The following is a 16,203-nucleotide window of genomic DNA, read 5'->3' as shown; positions in this document are numbered from 1 at the left end:
CTCTCTGCCCTTTTCTTGCCTAAATATCGGTGCGGCTTGGTCATTCTTTCGCCGCCCGCTGCCGTGCTCTTGCAACCTCTCTCTCCTCCTCTCCTCCCATTCCGACCCAGCCAAATCTCACGATTTCCCCGTCCTTCCTGCGAGGGCTGGTTCATCCGTAGGGTTCCGTCGATCGATCGCTCGCCTAAATCCTGCGGGTTCATTTGCCCGGTCTTGATTTTGGTGTGTTTTTCTTTTCTCGTTGTTGGGGTTCAAATTCGTTTGCGTTCTCCTCTGAAATCATTCGGCGTCGAGGGGATCTCTGTCCCCCTTGCCCCGAATCGGGTCTTCCTTGATCTCTTACTGCTTCTCTGCAGTCCACCAAAAAATATCTACAGGGAGATCTCGTGTAGTTTCAGGGAAACATACAAATCCTTGGAATTCCTCTCCCCAGTAGTTCGTTCCTTCTCTACTTTGGAAGAACCAGATGGGTGATGTATCGTTGGATCGACCGATTAAGGCGGAGCCAGCGGCCGGCGGCATTGGCAAGGTAAAAATCCACGGATTGTTCTTGTTTGCAGCACATCCCCTGTTTGTTTGTTTTTTGGAAGAAACGTTCTGTGTATTCTCAACTTCGTGCGGTCATTACGGAACCGTTGTATACGCATAATTGTTTAACTTTTTCTGTAAATTCACGAGATATTATTGCTTGTCACGCCTTTTCCTAAGTCAGAAATCATGTTCAGAATAGAAATAAATAAAAAAGCAACGAAAGGACACTTGTTGTTTGTCTGAAACTCTGAATATCTATGCCGTTGTTAATTAAAAACTAAAATATCTATTGTGCTCTTTGTACATGAGGTCTGGATCCCTTTCCTGTACTTCATGCTGTTATCAATTCCCTATATCCTGAAAATAAATTGATCATTGTCTTGATTGTTCTTTGACAGGGTAATCAAATTATGGATTTGATGTCGGCGGGGTGGACAGATGAGAGCCACACGCGTTATATAAGCTCGATGGAAGCTTCTTTCATCGATCAACTCTACAATCACGGACACAACGAGAATCGCAACGATTCAAGTGACAATGGATTCAAGGTTCTTCGGCGAGGAGTGTGGGAGAAGCTCAAATTTGAGAGGACCAATGCTTCTGCCCGAGTAGGGGGCGAATACCGCCTGCCTGCAAGCCCCTGGATTCGGCATTATAGACCGCGTGATTGCAGCATCAATAAAAGAGATCATGGGGAAGAAACATCAGCAGGCGATCATGAATCGGGTATCCGGACTGTTCGAGGGAAGACTCCGCTGTCTCATGGAAGGGACTTGGGAGCTTGCAAGGGAGAGAACTTTCTTGATGAAAATACAGGTAGCTGACTTAATTACCTCGTTCAACATCTAGTGCATCACAGTACACAAGTATGATTTGCTGATTTTAGGGTAGAGGCATGAACATTAGAATCCGGTTTCGCTATTTCTCAGGCGGTTGATAAATAACTATTTATAAGTCGACGCTAATGACCATCCGATCTGATCACTAAGGTTCGTGCAATTACAAAGGGGTGTGAAGATCTTTAATCAGATGGCCATGATTGTCGACTGAGAAATAAGTACTTCTAAGTTTAAATTTTGGCCATGATGGTTGACTGAGATATTACTATTCCTATGTTTAAATTTTCCGCTTCTTGTTTTTCTGACTTGAGAAATAACTATGAGATCTTGGAGGTTATAGCTATGGCATCTGTAAGCTCGCAACAGTTGGATATGCATGTTGTTGAATCCTGCTAACGATGTTCCAAAGCAGCACTTGCAATGAAATACATTTCTGATGCTCCTTTTCTCTCTGCAGAGGTCTCTGATCAGAACTTCGCTGATGATGAGGTGGAAGTCGATGCAGAATCAAGTAAAGTATATAAGAAGAGGAGATTCCCCTTACTGCGCCCAAATGATCTAGAGAATTCACAGGATTAATTGACTTAGTCTTGCAAGTGTCGATGTGAAGGGCAGCACACTCAACTAGAACTAGAATACCAATGGCATTTACCCTGGTGTTCTAGTTTGGGGTTGTTACATATGAAAAATTGTGTGCTGCCTCAAAATATGTCAGAACTTGGAAGGCAAGGCTCTGGAAGCATGGAAGAGTATCTTTCTCGGTAAATGCACAATTAGTGAGGAGAGGACTGAAAGAGTTGGTGTCCACAATTTAACATATTTGGTTCTTGTTATGTATCTGTCTATGTTGCAGTTTCTATCAGTTCGCTATCCTGTGAGAAGAACAATAGGCTCACTCACTATTTACTAGTAGTAGACAATATTGTTGATGCAGCGCGTTTTATTGTTGTTGTACCCTGGCAACTAATGTTTGCAATGTGAATGAAATGTTCATATTTGCCCCAAGATGGGAATGATCCTACAAACCCAACAGAGTTTTTGCAGAATGACCTTGTGTGACTTTGATCATGTATAATTTTGATCCTATAAATTACGACCCAAGAAGTGATGAGTACTTGGGGATGAATTTGGAAACCTCCTATTTGCCAATAGAAGTGGCCTACTTCTGATATATCGTATAACCCCTTGAGTGTTTTAATGGAACAAGGTATAATATTCATATTGTCCTCTGATAAAAATTGAACTTCAAAAAAGGTATTGTTTTGATTCAACCATCTCTTTCTCAACTCAGCAACTTGAAGTATTAATGTTATATTTAGGGTACCAAGAAAGCACATCAGATCATAATATATATCAATACCCTCCAATATATATCAATATTCCCCTTCTTTTATCTATGCAAAACAAAAATGAATAGTAAGTGATTCCAGAAATCTACGCTGTTGCGCAAGAATTCTCTATTCTTCTTAATTAAAGGTTTCTTATACAGAGAGGACGGCCCTCACAAATAGCAAATACTATTTTGTAAAGAATCAATCGAATTGAAGTCATAGTGTATCGTTGGCTGGAATCGATATATCCGCGAGATCTAGGTCACAATTTGTATCAACTAAAGAAATAGTAGGTTAACTGCTGACTTTCTTTGCTAGCTCACCCGAAACTCTGTCTTCAGGAGGAAAGCTTGCTTGAGTACCCAATAAAGTTATAGAACGACCATGTATAATTTTGATAATGTCAAATTTCATCTACTTCTACCGTGTAAAGTCTAAACTGTACAGTAGTACGTATATACTCCGTATACTTGAACTTGAACGGTTAACCCTCCACCTGAACCCCCATACACTTCCGATACAAGACAGACAAACGGACGCAACTGAACCGAGGAAGATCATGCTCCCTCGTTCCGTAGCATGAACCCGCGCCACAAAACCCTCCCCAAATCCTTCGAAACCCCGAACTTCCTATCCAAATCCAAGCAAGCCCTAGCCAAATCCTTCGCCTCTTTAACCCCACCCCGCGCGCTTCCCCATCCCGACGCGTTCCCGGAGTTCCTGCACGCCACCCGTTCGCTGAAATGCCTCAGCAAGCTCCACGCGCTGCTCGCCGTCGCGGGCGCGATCGCCCGGGATACCTCCGTCGTCACGGCCGTGGTCGACAGGTACCTCTCCTTCGGCAGGCCCGCGTCCGCGGCGTCGGTGTTCGCCGGAGCCTACCGCCGCCGCCCCACGGTGTACTCGCTGAATCTCGCCGTCCGGTGCTTCTCCGACCACGGGTTCCACCGGGAGCTTCTCGACCTCTACCGCACGCTGTGCACCTTCGGCTCGGACAACTTCACGTTCCCGCCGGTTATAAAGGCGTGCGCGGCCGTTTCCTGCCTTCCGCTTGGGAGGGAGATGCACTGCAGAGTCCTGCGGACAGGGCACGAGGGCAATGTCGGCGTGCAGACTGCTCTGCTTGACATGTATGCCAAGGCTGGCTGGATTGGTGCGTCGAGGACAGTGTTTGATTTCATGGGGCAGAAAGACTTGATTTCCTGGAACGCCATGATCTCAGGGTATTCTCTGAATGGGAGTCTCCGAGAAGCTGTTGAGGCTACGCAGGAGATGCAGCAGGATGGTATGAGGGCGAATGCTAGCACCCTTGTGTGCATCGCCGGTGCATGCGGTGCAGCAGGAGACTCGGATGCTGGTGGTTCGCTGCATGCATTTGCACTGAAATGCGGGGTGCTTGGTGATGAATCCCTTGCACCTGCATTGATCTCATTGTATGCTGCGCTCGATGACCTTTCCTCATCTCGAGTATTGTTTGATCTCCAACATGTGAAGGATCTGGTATCTTACAATTCCATGATCTCAGCATACATGCAGCATGGCAAATGGAAGGAATCATTTGATGTTTTCAGGCAGATGCATTGTGCAGGACTAGGGCCAAATTTGGTCACAGTGATATCTGTCCTTCCAACTTGCAGTGATTTTTTTGGTGTAAACCTTGGTGATTCTGTGCATGGTATGGTTATCAAGTTTGGCCTTGCAGAGCAGATTTCTGTTGTTAGTGCTCTTGTTTCCATGTATTCGAAGCTTGGGGAATTGGATTCAGCTAAGCACCTTTTCGATAGTTGTACTGAAAAGAACAATCTCTTGTGGAACTCCATAATTTCTGGGTACCTAGTGAACAACGAATGGAACATGGCTCTCGATACATTCTGCAAGATGCAAATAGAAAATGTTGCACCTGATGCAACAACTGTCATTAAGGTGATCTATGGATGTAGGCATATTAAAGATTTACGGATGGCAAAGTCTATCCATGCATATGCTGTTAGAAACAGATTTGAATTGAATCAGAGTGTGATGAATGCACTCCTAGCTATGTACGGTGACTGTGGAGAGCTCTCAAGTTCCTACAAGTTGTTTCAGAAAATGGAAGTACGTATGTTAATATCTTGGAACACAATAATATCTGGTTATGCTGAAATTAGAGACTTGGAGGCTTCTGTAAAATTGTTCTTCCAGATGCGGCAAGAAGGCTTGCAGTTTGATGTAGTAACCCTGATTGGCCTTATCAGCAGTATTTCTGTGGCAGAGGACACCACAGTTGGAGAATCACTTCACTCTTTGGCTGTTAAAAGTGGATGCAATATGGACATTTCTCTAACAAATACACTTATTACGATGTACAGCAACTGTGGTTCTGTTGAGGCATGTCAGCGACTCTTTGACAACTTGTCTTCTAGGAACACAGTCTCCTACAATGTTCTGATGACTGGATACCGTAAAAATAACCTATCTGAGGAGATCTTACCTTTGTTTCGCCAAATGGTCAAGAATGAACAGGAGCCGAATCATATTACAGTACTGAATTTATTACCTGTTTGTCAGAACCATCAGCAAGGAAAGTCTGTTCACTGCTATGCAATTCGAAACTTCTCCACGCTAGAAACATCTTTCTTCACATCAGCCATTTGTATGTATAGTAGGTTCAACAATGTAGACTACAGCTGCAAACTTTTTAATTCAGTTGGTGAAAGAAACATCATAGTATGGAATGCCATCTTATCTGCCTGTGTTCAATGCAAGCTGGCTGATACTGCATTTGATTTCTTCAGGCAAATGCACTTCCTTAACATGAAACCTGATGAAGTAACCATGATGTCACTCGTCTCAGCATGTGCGCAGCTTGGAAACTCAGATCTGGGAGAATGTGTTACAGCTCTCATACTGCAGAAGGGCTTTGGTGGAACCCTTTTGGTTGTGAATGCTCTCATTGACATGCATTCAAGGTGTGGAAGCTTATCATTTGCAAGGGAGCTATTCGACAGCTCAGTGGTGAAAGATTCTGTCACTTGGAGTGCAATGATCAACTCATACAGTATGCATGGGGATTGTGAGTCTGCCCTTGCGATTTTCTCGATGATGATAGACTCAGGTGTGAAGCCAGATGACATAACTTTTGTTATTATCTTGTCAGCTTGCAGCCATAGTGGCTTTGTGGAGCAAGCAAGAGCATTGTTTAAATCCCTACAGATCGACCATGGTATCACACCAAGGATGGAGCATTATGCATGCATGGTGGATCTATTGGGTCGGAGTGGCCACTTGGATGAAGCCTATGATGTTGTTAGGTCAATGTCATTCAGGCCATCAGAAAGTTTGCTTGAGTCATTGCTTGGAGCCTGTAGATTCCATGGAAATTCTAAAATTGGTGAGGCTGTAGGGAATTTGCTCATTGATTCTCAGCATGGCAATCCACGATCTTATGTCATGCTTTCTAACATCTATGCTTCAGTTGGTAAATGGAATGACTATGAGTGGCTGCGTGTGGATATGGAAGCTAAAGGATTGAGGAAAGATGCTGGAGTCAGCTTAGTTGGGCCAACATAGTGGGGAGTTTTTGTCAAACATTAGGCATTGCAATTTTGGGGAATGTGTTGAAACTACATCAAGTCTAAGTTGATACTCCCTCCGATCCTAAATGTCGCAGTTTTGATCTAAGCCTATTACAACTTTGCACTAAATCAGCGACACTTATTATGGATCGGAGGGAGTATTTGTTTGCAGACAGTTGACAGTATATTTGTTTTTGACACAAAAAACATTCAAAATCATTTTCTGTGGCTTAATCTTTTGGACTGGCTAGTTATTGCATTGCATCCCAGACAATGCAACCAGGATTGTTGCTTCTAAATTGTCTTTATATTCTCGAAAGAAGATTGCTTCCATTTAAATGGTAAGTGCTCTACAGCTGTTGTATTGCTGTTATGATGATATCTATGAAGATTGTTTGATCTGATTTGGAGAAGATTGTGGACAAACTAGGTCAAAGGAATCTCGGTGAAATATACATTCTATCAAACTCAAGTACCGGTACACGAACACAAAAGGATCTCCAGATTGTGCAGACACCTGTAATTCTGGAATTTATTTATCTTGGAGGACGTCAAACTTGATGATGATGGTGATATAAGGGTATGGCTTTGCCACTTTGTTGTTACTCTTACAGTTATATATCACCTTAGCAGTCTATTGTTTTCGTGGTGCAGATTGCCATGTTACTGTGAAGACTTCAGTTTAACAAACAGGGAACACATCTTTCTTCCTGCAAAGTATCTCACTTTTATTAGGAAAGGAAGTCCTGCAATTTCTCTCGCACTGATCTATTAAGGCGGCAAGGTGCTAATGTTCCTTGAATCAGTTTTAGTATCCGTTTTCGTTTTCCAATGGAAATAAAGAAAGTTTGGATGATGCCCCCAAAATAGTTAGGATAGAAACATCTAGCCTGAATTCCAGAACAATCTCCAGTTTTATCCCCAGTAAAGATTGCTCTCTAATACTCCCTCCGATCCTAAATTGTTGTCGAAATATTACATGTATCTAGACGTTTTTTAAGAATAGATACATCCATATTTGGGCAAATTTGAGTCAAGAATTTAGGATCAGAGGGAGTAGCATGCTCCAATATTGCTTGTCTTTCTTTCCACATATGGTACTTACTTGCGTTCATTGATTAGGTACATACACAGTAATTTCTTACGATAGAAATCAAGACATGGAAATTGATATGGTCTGTTGCCACTTGAAATATATGAGATAAGTACAGATAATTCTTTCTATAACTGTATGTGCTTCTTGCTTGACTTACTCAAAAGAAGAATGAAAATAGATCCAATCAGTTCCTTCAGAAATGCTGGCTTACATAGAAGACGGCAAGATAATTTCATTTTGCACATAATTTCTTTGACTTTACTCATAGACGTGCAATGAATGACATGAAGTATGATTCAACCAACGAAATGCCAACCAAACTACAGCGGAAGGAACTTGAAGGCCGAAGCGCAGTGCTTTTCTGCCATTCCCAACTATCATGAGGTTCAGTATGAATATTTGCCAATACAGTTGTTCCTACTTCATGGTGGCACACAATTTCCCTAACCATCCAGCTTGTGCCAGTAGCGTTGATATAAAGAAGCAAACATATTGTACAAAAAACTACAGATACAAATCAAAGCAAAGAATTAGAGAGGAATAGGTCCAAGTCTTCCCTATATATGATTATTAAATTGGTTCTATTCCACCCTTCACAGGTGGCTCTCCGCTGCCTCAACTCTTTCAATCATGTCTCCAGTCTTCTCTCCCCACTGCCTGCACAAACTGCCATACCTCTTTCTCCTAGCCCAGTCTTCTCTCCCTTCATTTTGAAGATCCTTCATCCTTCAATAACAAAACATACAGGCACGAGTGTGTTGACTCTTGAGTAAGTTTCAGTGCTTGCTTATGCCATTAGAGCTTTTGTTTACTTTCTGATCAACCTGTGCGTGGTTTTCTGTTGTGCTCGTGTTTTCTTTTTTGATTAATATTTTTGTTTCCTTTCATGAGTTCTTTGAGGTTTTGTTTGGATATTTTTGGAGGTCTTGTGTTTAACCATGGTATTTCTCACATATCAAGACCTCACTTACTTCTTGTTATGGATAAGCAATATTTTCTTATGTGGACCAAAAAGTAAACCAAAATCTGGAAGGTCTTGGAATTTGTTTGCATGTCCATGCCCACCTTTTATTATGTCCAAGAAATTCAGCCAAAATAGTTAATCTAGAAGTAGCTTTGGACTGACAAATAGTCAGGTCAACGTTTTGCGGCTTATCAAGATAATTCATGAGAAAACATATTTGGTTTACTCTTGTTACCATGGATAAAATTTTATCAACTTATTACAATTCTTCTATATTCTTGGATGAGTATCGAGATCAATAAAACAATACTGACTCTAGATATCCATTGATTCAATCAACAATCTGACATTTCATGACTTCCCTTGATGATGAGAGTTTATGTGTGTGTACAGTTCATGCATGTACTATTTGGCATAATAAACTGATACTCAAACTTATTTATTGGCTCATCTTCAGTGTTTCTTCCACAGTTACTACAAAAATCAAACTGATACTTGAAGAATGGTGGAGGAGAATCTTGAAATTGGTGACTCCCCTCAAGTAGCATCGTTGTCTTCACCGACATCTGTGCAAAATTCTGTAGAGCCCAAGCCAACTATAGACACTGATGAAGATGACAAGGGTAACCTTGAGAAAACATTACATGTCAATTTTGAGGCATCAATGCACCATGCACTTCCTGCAAGCTTTATGTTGATTGACAGCAAATGCAATCTGCTAGAAACACTGGTTGAACAAAAGGCTCCCATTGGTGATTCCATAACTGTTTTATCAGAAGTAGACAGCAGTGGGTTTCCATCAGTCAAAGATAATCCTGATGCCTCTAATGAAGTTTATGAATCAAATGAAGGCATCAGTGATTTGATGTCAATGCAACCTCCGGGAGAAAAAACCCATGCAATGTCTCCGACTTTGGTTAGATTTATAGAGGAGGTCCAGTGTACACCCTTGCATAATGTCCAAGATGGTACTTCCTGTTCTAATTCTGAGAATGTTACTTGTGAAATGCCACCTGCTATCCTAACACAGGTGAAAGAAGATAAACCACGGGTCATGCATAGATTGCCTGAACGCCAAATGAGCCTAGGGGACACTCGACAGAAGGCACCTGTGCGGAGATTGAACAGCGGGAATTACTTCAGAACAGATAGAAGCTTTGTTGATACAACGAACCCCATTGAATCGGTAAAGGTGGCCGCCTCAAGATTTGGTGGTAGCATCAACTGGAAAACACGTAGAACACAACCAGTGCAGGTAACTCACTGCATACCATCTCTTGTTTGTTACATTAATTCTCTCAGATACAACTTGACAAACTATCTTTTCAATTGTATCAATAACTGTAATTTTTATAGTGTTCTCTGGCCATACTTTACCACTTAAACTTATAGACATACAAAACTAACTTTCTCTATCTACGCTTAACAAAACTAACATTTTCTATCTGCGCATAGCAAAACTTTCTCTATCTACGCTTACCACTCTTGGTATACCCAGGTTACTGAGGTGAGTGACCCTGTCAAACTCGAGGTCGGTAGGCTGAAGAAGGAAATTTCAGAGTGCAAACAGCAAGCAGAATCTACAGAGGCTGCAAAGCTGTCTGTACTCAATGAGATTGACGAAACAAATAAAATAATTGAAGAGCTAAAACATGGCCTAGAGAGGGCGCAAACTGAAGAGGCACAGGCGAAGGAGGATTTGTATTTCTTTCAGTTTATTGTACCAGAGATGGGGGAAGGAGCTAGCAGTAACGATAGTGCTGCAGGCAAGGAGATTTTGCAGAATATCCAAGAACGGCACGAAGCAGTGGTGTCCAAACTGAAGTTGGTCAATGACGAGTTGCAAAGAGTGCAGGAAGAGTACGATTCCTTATTGATCGAACTGGACATTTCTGTTGGAAAATCTCAGGCAGCCGTCATAATGTCCGGAGAGACTGAGAGGCAAGCAGAGGAGCTCAGGGTAGAGTTCAACAAACTGAAGGAAGTGTTAAATTTGGCTCGTGCCACGTGCCATGATGCTGAAGAGCAGAAGATGCTTACATCCTTAGCTCGAGACCAGGACTGTCTTACGTGGGAGAAGGACCTGAGACAAGCAGAAGAGGAGCTAAGTCAACTTGACAAGAAGCTTTCTTCTGTTGAAGACCTGAAATCGAAGCTTGAGACATCATCCAACTTGCTGCTGAAGCTCAACAAAGAGCTAACTGCACATGTGGAGGCAAAGCTAATTGAGGAAGCACAAGAACAAGAAAACAGAACTCATGAGACCACGCAAGAAGAAATCATTTTATCAAGAAATGAGCTAAAGGAACACAAGAAGAGCATTGATAAGATGAGAGATGAAATATGTACTCTGAAAGTTACTGCCGCATCACTCCAGTCGGAACTAATCAAAGAGAAAGCAGCACTTGCCACCATGCAGCAGCTGGAAGCAATGGCATCAATCACCATTCGGTCTCTCAAGGTGGATATTAAGCTGGCACAGCAGGAACTGGAGTCAGTTCAGGTCAAGGAAAAGGATTACCGAGATAGAACAATCGAGTTACCCAAGATTCTGCAATCTGCAGTCCAGGAAACTGATGAGGCAAAGTCTGTTGCTATGAAGGCACGGGAGAAGCTAAGAAAGACCAAGGAAGAAGTGGAGCTAGCGACGGCTTGTCTGAGTACTATGGAATTCAGGCTCCAAGCAGTTCTGAAGGAGATGGAGGCAGCGAAAGAGTCTGAGAGACTGGCTCTTGACGCTCTCAGAGTGTTAGAGGAGAGTTTGGTCAAACAACAAGGCTCTCCTCGAATTATCACTATTTACTCTGATGAGCACGCATCTCTAATTGAGAAGTCCAGTCAGGCAGAAGAGCTTGTGCACCAGAAGATAGCTTGTTCAATTGCACAGGTCGAGGTGGCCAAGGCATCCGAGTCACATAGCTTATCAAGAATGAGCGAAATGTACAAAGTTCTGGAAGAACGAAAACGAGCATTGTTCTCTGCCAAAATGCAGGCTGACACTGCCATTGAAGGCAAAATGGCCATGGAACAAGAGTTGAGGACATGGAGGGAGGAGAATGGGCAGCGTCGTAAGGCTAGTGAAGCTTTGAAATCTGAAACTAAACCTTCAAACGCGGTGGTGGTCATCGCCGAGCACAATGGGAACACCAAGGGCACACGCAAAGAAGATAGTTGTGCCTTGATTCATCCACTGTCCGAGACGTCAGCCAGGGCCAGCCCTGATTGTTCATCTTTGTATGTGAAGACGAAGAAAGCGAAGAAGCTGCCGTTCCTCCGCCGCGTCATTATGTTCCTGGCCAGGAGGAGGCTCAAAGCAGTGGAATAACATAACGTGTTCTCCTCTCGGTGATATTTTAGAACCATGACATGTTTGAGCATTTTGCAATAAGGAAAGTTCACGTGTTTACTCAACTGGCGTGCTGCAGAACTTTCAGGTCGTGTGTTGTCTGCTGTGAAGTTTTCACATAGAAAGGTCTGAACCGAAAACTTGTAAATTTGTAATTGGATCTTGAGTTTGACTTGTCGATCAATTTGGTGTGCTGGAAAAGATGACCGGGCAATACATCTGGCTCTTGTTATCATATCTGAAACTGTGAATGGAATCTTCTGCTCTCTGTTGTTTCTTATGGTCCTAGTTTTATCCTGTATATCTATCTTTTTTTTTGCCGTGAAAGGCAGGAGCCTTGCCATGCAATATTAGAAGGAAAAACCAAGTAAATGTACATGCGACCTAGGTCGAAACAAGAAAAAAAGCCAAAGACGAAACAGAGAAAGACTATCCCAACGGACCAAACGTAGCTGGCCGGTAGGACGGACAGAAAACATCGAAGAACCACAAAAAACCTCACGGCACGGTCACGCAATGGAAAGCAAGCCTATGGGTATCAATTGCGTCACGGGCAAGCGACGCGACAACAAAAGCAGGAGCTGCCACGGGTCTGAAAGATACGGCGGTTGCGCTCCTTCCAAATGTTCCACATGATGTAAATGACCACCCCATTGAAATATTGTCTTCTTTTTTTTGTCAATCGTCTTGGAGGCTTGAATCCACCAGGCACAAGTGTCCATGTAGTCAGAAGGCTTGACCTACTGAAGGATGTTAAAGTTGTAGTGGTCAAGGACTTTTTTCCCACACCTGGCGGGCAAAGGGGCATCGAAGGAAAATGTGTGTCCCGGTCTCATGAGGATCAGTGCAAAGGGAACATTCAGGAGTGTCCGGCCAGCCCCTGACGGTGAGATTGTCGGCGGTGAGGATCTTGTTCTGCACAAGAAGTCAGGCGAAGAATTTGCACTTGTTTTTGGCCTTGGCTTTCTAGACAGTGTTAGCGTGTTGGGCATGGATGGAGCCGAGGAATTGAGCCTTGTACGCCGAGCTGCAGGTATAGGAGCCATGCGAGGTCCAACGCCAAGTGATGGAATCGGGGGAGTCGGGGTTCAGGACCACACCTTGAAGTCTCAACCAAAGGGAGACAAACTCATCGAGTTGAACCGCATTGGAGATCTTGCCTCTTAAAGCGCGGACCCAAGCCCCCTCGGTAATATCATCGTGCACAGAACGGTTCTTCCTCCTAGTGATGGCAAAAATGATAGGTGCGATGACATTGGGAGCCAAACCGTCCAGCCAGGAGTCATGCCAGAATTTTGCCTTACAACCATCGCCAATCTGCACCGTGTTGGAGGCAGAAAAAAAAGCACGGTCACATTTGTTCACCGGAGGGGGCATTCCCACCCATGGTTTGTTAGGGCATGTCCACTCGTACCACAACCAACGCAGACACAAGGCATGACTAAATTTCTCTAAGTCAAGGATGCCTAGGCCGCCAAGCTTCCTAAGCATGCAAACTTTGGACCAATTGACCAAGCAGTGACCACCATTCGCCTCCTCTTTGTCCTTCCAAAGGAAAGATCTGCTGATTTTGTTCATCTTCTTGATGGCCCATTTTGCAATGGGGAAAACCGACATGTGGAAGATCGGGATGGCCGACAGGACCGCCTTGGTCAAGGTAAGCTTGCCAGCAGAGGACAGCATGGTCCCTTTCCACCTCGGTAGACGCGTCGCAAGTTTGTCAATAAGGGGTCGCACATGGATTCGCTTCAACTTGCGGACGTGGACCTGCAGGCCAAGGTAGCGGCGTGGAAGCCCATGCGGTTCCTAGAAAATGGAGGAGCAGTTGGTCGAGGTCGAGGTGATCACAGCAGATGGGGTGCACAGACGATTTAGAGAAGTTCGTAATAAGACCCGAAATCTGACCAAAGGTTTCAAGGATGCGCTAAGTGGCGTGCAGGTCTTGAACGGTGGGGTTGATGAAGATCGCCGTGTCATCCGCGTAAAGAGAAACACGAAGCTTTGCCGAATGAGAAGGCAGCGGGGATAGAACCTGTCGCAACGAGGCCAAGTGGAAAAGCCTGTGTAAGGGGTCAATCGCAAGGATGAAGAGCATAGGGGACAGCGTGTCTCCCTGCCGGACTCCACGGCGGTGCGAAAAGTTTTCACCCGGCAAGCCATTGAGGAGGGGGCGAGAGGTAGCAGTGGCAAAGAGCAAGGAGATCCAATCACGCCAACGACGTCCAAACCCAAGAGCCGTTAGGGCCTCCAAAAGGTAGCTCCAGTTGACAGTGTCAAAAGTTTTAGCAATATCGACCTTGAGGAAAAGAGCCGGAGATTTTGATTTTTGGAATGACTGCACCACGTTTTGGACATAAAGGAAATTATTTTGGATGCATCGACGCTTGATAAAGACACTCTGGGCAGCAGAAACAAGGTCATCGAGTCTCGGGCCGAGCCGGTTCGCAAGAAGTTTTGAAAAGATCTTTGTGACACCATGGATAAGGCTAATCGGCCTGTAGTGAAAGATCGAAGTGGCGTCGCAAGACTTAAGGCGCAAGGCAATGTTGGCCGTATTTAAGAGAGCGAAACCATCGGATCGAAGAGAGTGCAAACGAAGAGAAGGCCGCTGTCGTATATCTATCTGAAGGGGGTGAGTTTGAGTGGTCTAGCTAACTGCTTTGTCCTGAGTGTCATGGACTTCGTAATTCAGCTTACGACGTATAGAGGTACCTGGAGAAGGCATGGTAACACGGTAAAGTTGTCTCGGAATAGGATATCTCCCTCGCAGCAGACAAGTGAGAACTGCGCGACCGCTTCCGGGATCTTGTTTTCGAGGTCGGCTTAACGGCGAGCACGTGTGCTTCGGCCGGCCGTCTTGCAGACTGCAGAGGAAAACAAACGCGCTCAACAACCTTGTTCCGTCGGCTACAGCTTGCATCCGAGGCACGACGTCTTGTACTCCTGTCCTGGCATATCAGCTGCCATTGCTTTGTTCAGTGCGGGCCACGTCCCGGAACGGGCGCCCGCCGTGTGGAGGAGAGCCGATCGAGCTGGCGCAACGGCCAGCGCACAGCATCCATCACAGGTGTTCATACTTTTTTGAAAAAAGAAAAACAGGTGTTCAATACTTGAGGAGAGGAGTGAGGACACATCCAACAGCTGTTCATTGACACAAAATTCCACACGCATAACTCTCAAGCTGTATTTTTCTCACAACAGAGTGGCATAGAGGTTCCACCACAGCACTTCAAACCGTTAAGGGCTGATCCACTGTTATTCATTGTGTTCCTGCTATTTCTAGGAGCCAAGTTCTTCAGTGTTCTTGTCGCACACGTCAGGCACGTTCAGAGTCCATGCATGTTGTCTGAATACTACAGTGGGAAATTTATTCAAATTCTCAATGAACATTTAGCTATTCCCTCCATTTCATAAAAATTGACACGGTTTTGAACTAGTTCTAGTTGATAGCCATGCCAATCTTTATGAAACCGAAAGAATATTTTACATGCCACCGATTAGGTCGTTCCTTGTTCAAAACTATTTTGAACTGAATTCTACATCAGGAGCAAATGTGCTATATACCTAAAATTTGACATCATTCCAGAAGAAGAAAAAATCGACCTAATGCAGCATCTGTACTTAACCAACCAGCAAAGAAGTGCAGGTTAGGAAACTAAGAACAGACAAACGCCCGACACTTCAAGATCTGACGAACGAACGAGCAAGTTATGACCATGTCCTCAGTTTGCAGATGTTCATAGCCAAATGGTAAAAATCCAATGGTTCACACTCGTAAACATCCAAGTTACAACAGCGAATACACACACAGGCATTTCTTTTTCTTTTTTTTTTGAAACGAGGCAAAAGATTTGCCTATATATTGATCAAGAAGGAGTAAAGATTGTTGACCGAAGTCAAAGAAAAAGGAAAGAAAAAGAGGACAAAACTAAGGCAAAATGCTCGTGAGGTGCTTGGCTCTGGCGAGCGCCCAGGCGCGTCCCTCGTCTTTGAACCACTAGATGAGGACGTGAGGGAGCGTGTGCACGTTGAAAACCTTGGCATTTCGTTCCTTCCATATTTCCCACGTCACGGGCATGAGGGTGGTCCGGATGCCCTTCCGGGGTCCGCCACGGGGGAACGCGAGGGAAACCCATTGAGAGGCCACCGAGTCCGCCGTCGCGGTGCCTGGGTGAAGGAGGGCCGGGGCGTCAATTCAGGCGGAAACGCCAGCCCAGATGCGCCTGGAGTAGCGATAGTCGAAGAGGAGGTGCGCGGCCGTTTCCGGGCAAACCCCGCAGAGCTTGCAGAGAGGCTGGTGCGGCCATCCCCTGGCCGCAAGACGGTCGCTAGTCCAGAGTCTGTTCTGGATGGCAAGCCAGGCGAAGAAGCGACACTTCGGCGGGGCCCAAGACGACCAGATGAGGCGGTGGAAGTTGCAAGCCGTGGCACCGAAGAATTGTGCTTTATAAGCAGAACTGGTCGAGTAGATCCCGTTCGGCGTGAGGGTCCAGACGATGCTGTCCGGCGTATCCAGAAGCAGCACACGGTTCTGAAGCCTGA

The 16,203-nt window shown here is 44.6% G+C and overlaps 2 protein-coding genes across 11 annotated transcripts; both read left to right on the top strand.

Moving 5' to 3' along the window:
* On the top strand, window positions 1-2,395 carry LOC100830358. The gene is made up of 3 exons (XM_003558604.4): window positions 1-529; window positions 930-1,347; window positions 1,828-2,395. The coding sequence occupies exons 1-3, from the start codon at window positions 467-469 to the stop codon at window positions 1,947-1,949; spliced, it is 603 nt and encodes a 200-aa protein (XP_003558652.1). The 5' UTR covers window positions 1-466; the 3' UTR covers window positions 1,950-2,395.
* Window positions 2,396-3,172: 777 nt separating this feature from the next.
* On the top strand, window positions 3,173-11,936 carry LOC100830052 (protein WEAK CHLOROPLAST MOVEMENT UNDER BLUE LIGHT 1). Of its 10 annotated transcripts, none has more exons than XM_024458345.1 (6): window positions 6,259-6,596; window positions 6,686-6,835; window positions 6,910-7,039; window positions 7,378-8,120; window positions 8,787-9,570; window positions 9,814-11,936. In XM_024458345.1, the coding sequence occupies exons 5-6, from the start codon at window positions 8,818-8,820 to the stop codon at window positions 11,638-11,640; spliced, it is 2,580 nt and encodes an 859-aa protein (XP_024314113.1). In that variant the 5' UTR covers window positions 6,259-6,596; window positions 6,686-6,835; window positions 6,910-7,039; window positions 7,378-8,120; window positions 8,787-8,817; the 3' UTR covers window positions 11,641-11,936. The 10 variants fall into 10 exon arrangements, with proteins under 10 accessions (XP_024314105.1, XP_024314109.1, XP_024314103.1 ...); XM_024458347.1 differs by having other exon boundaries at window positions 8,773-9,570; XM_024458337.1 differs by lacking the exons at window positions 8,787-9,570; window positions 9,814-11,936 and having other exon boundaries at window positions 3,173-6,596; window positions 7,378-7,735; window positions 7,951-8,245.
* The last annotated feature ends 4,267 nt before the right edge of the window (window positions 11,937-16,203 follow it).

The sequence above is a fragment of the Brachypodium distachyon genome, chromosome 1 (genome assembly GCF_000005505.3).
Source record: "Brachypodium distachyon strain Bd21 chromosome 1, Brachypodium_distachyon_v3.0, whole genome shotgun sequence".
Classification (NCBI taxonomy): domain Eukaryota; kingdom Viridiplantae; phylum Streptophyta; class Magnoliopsida; order Poales; family Poaceae; genus Brachypodium; species Brachypodium distachyon.
Note: the sequence above shows the minus strand (reverse complement) of the source record. Positions and strands in the feature narration are given on the sequence as shown.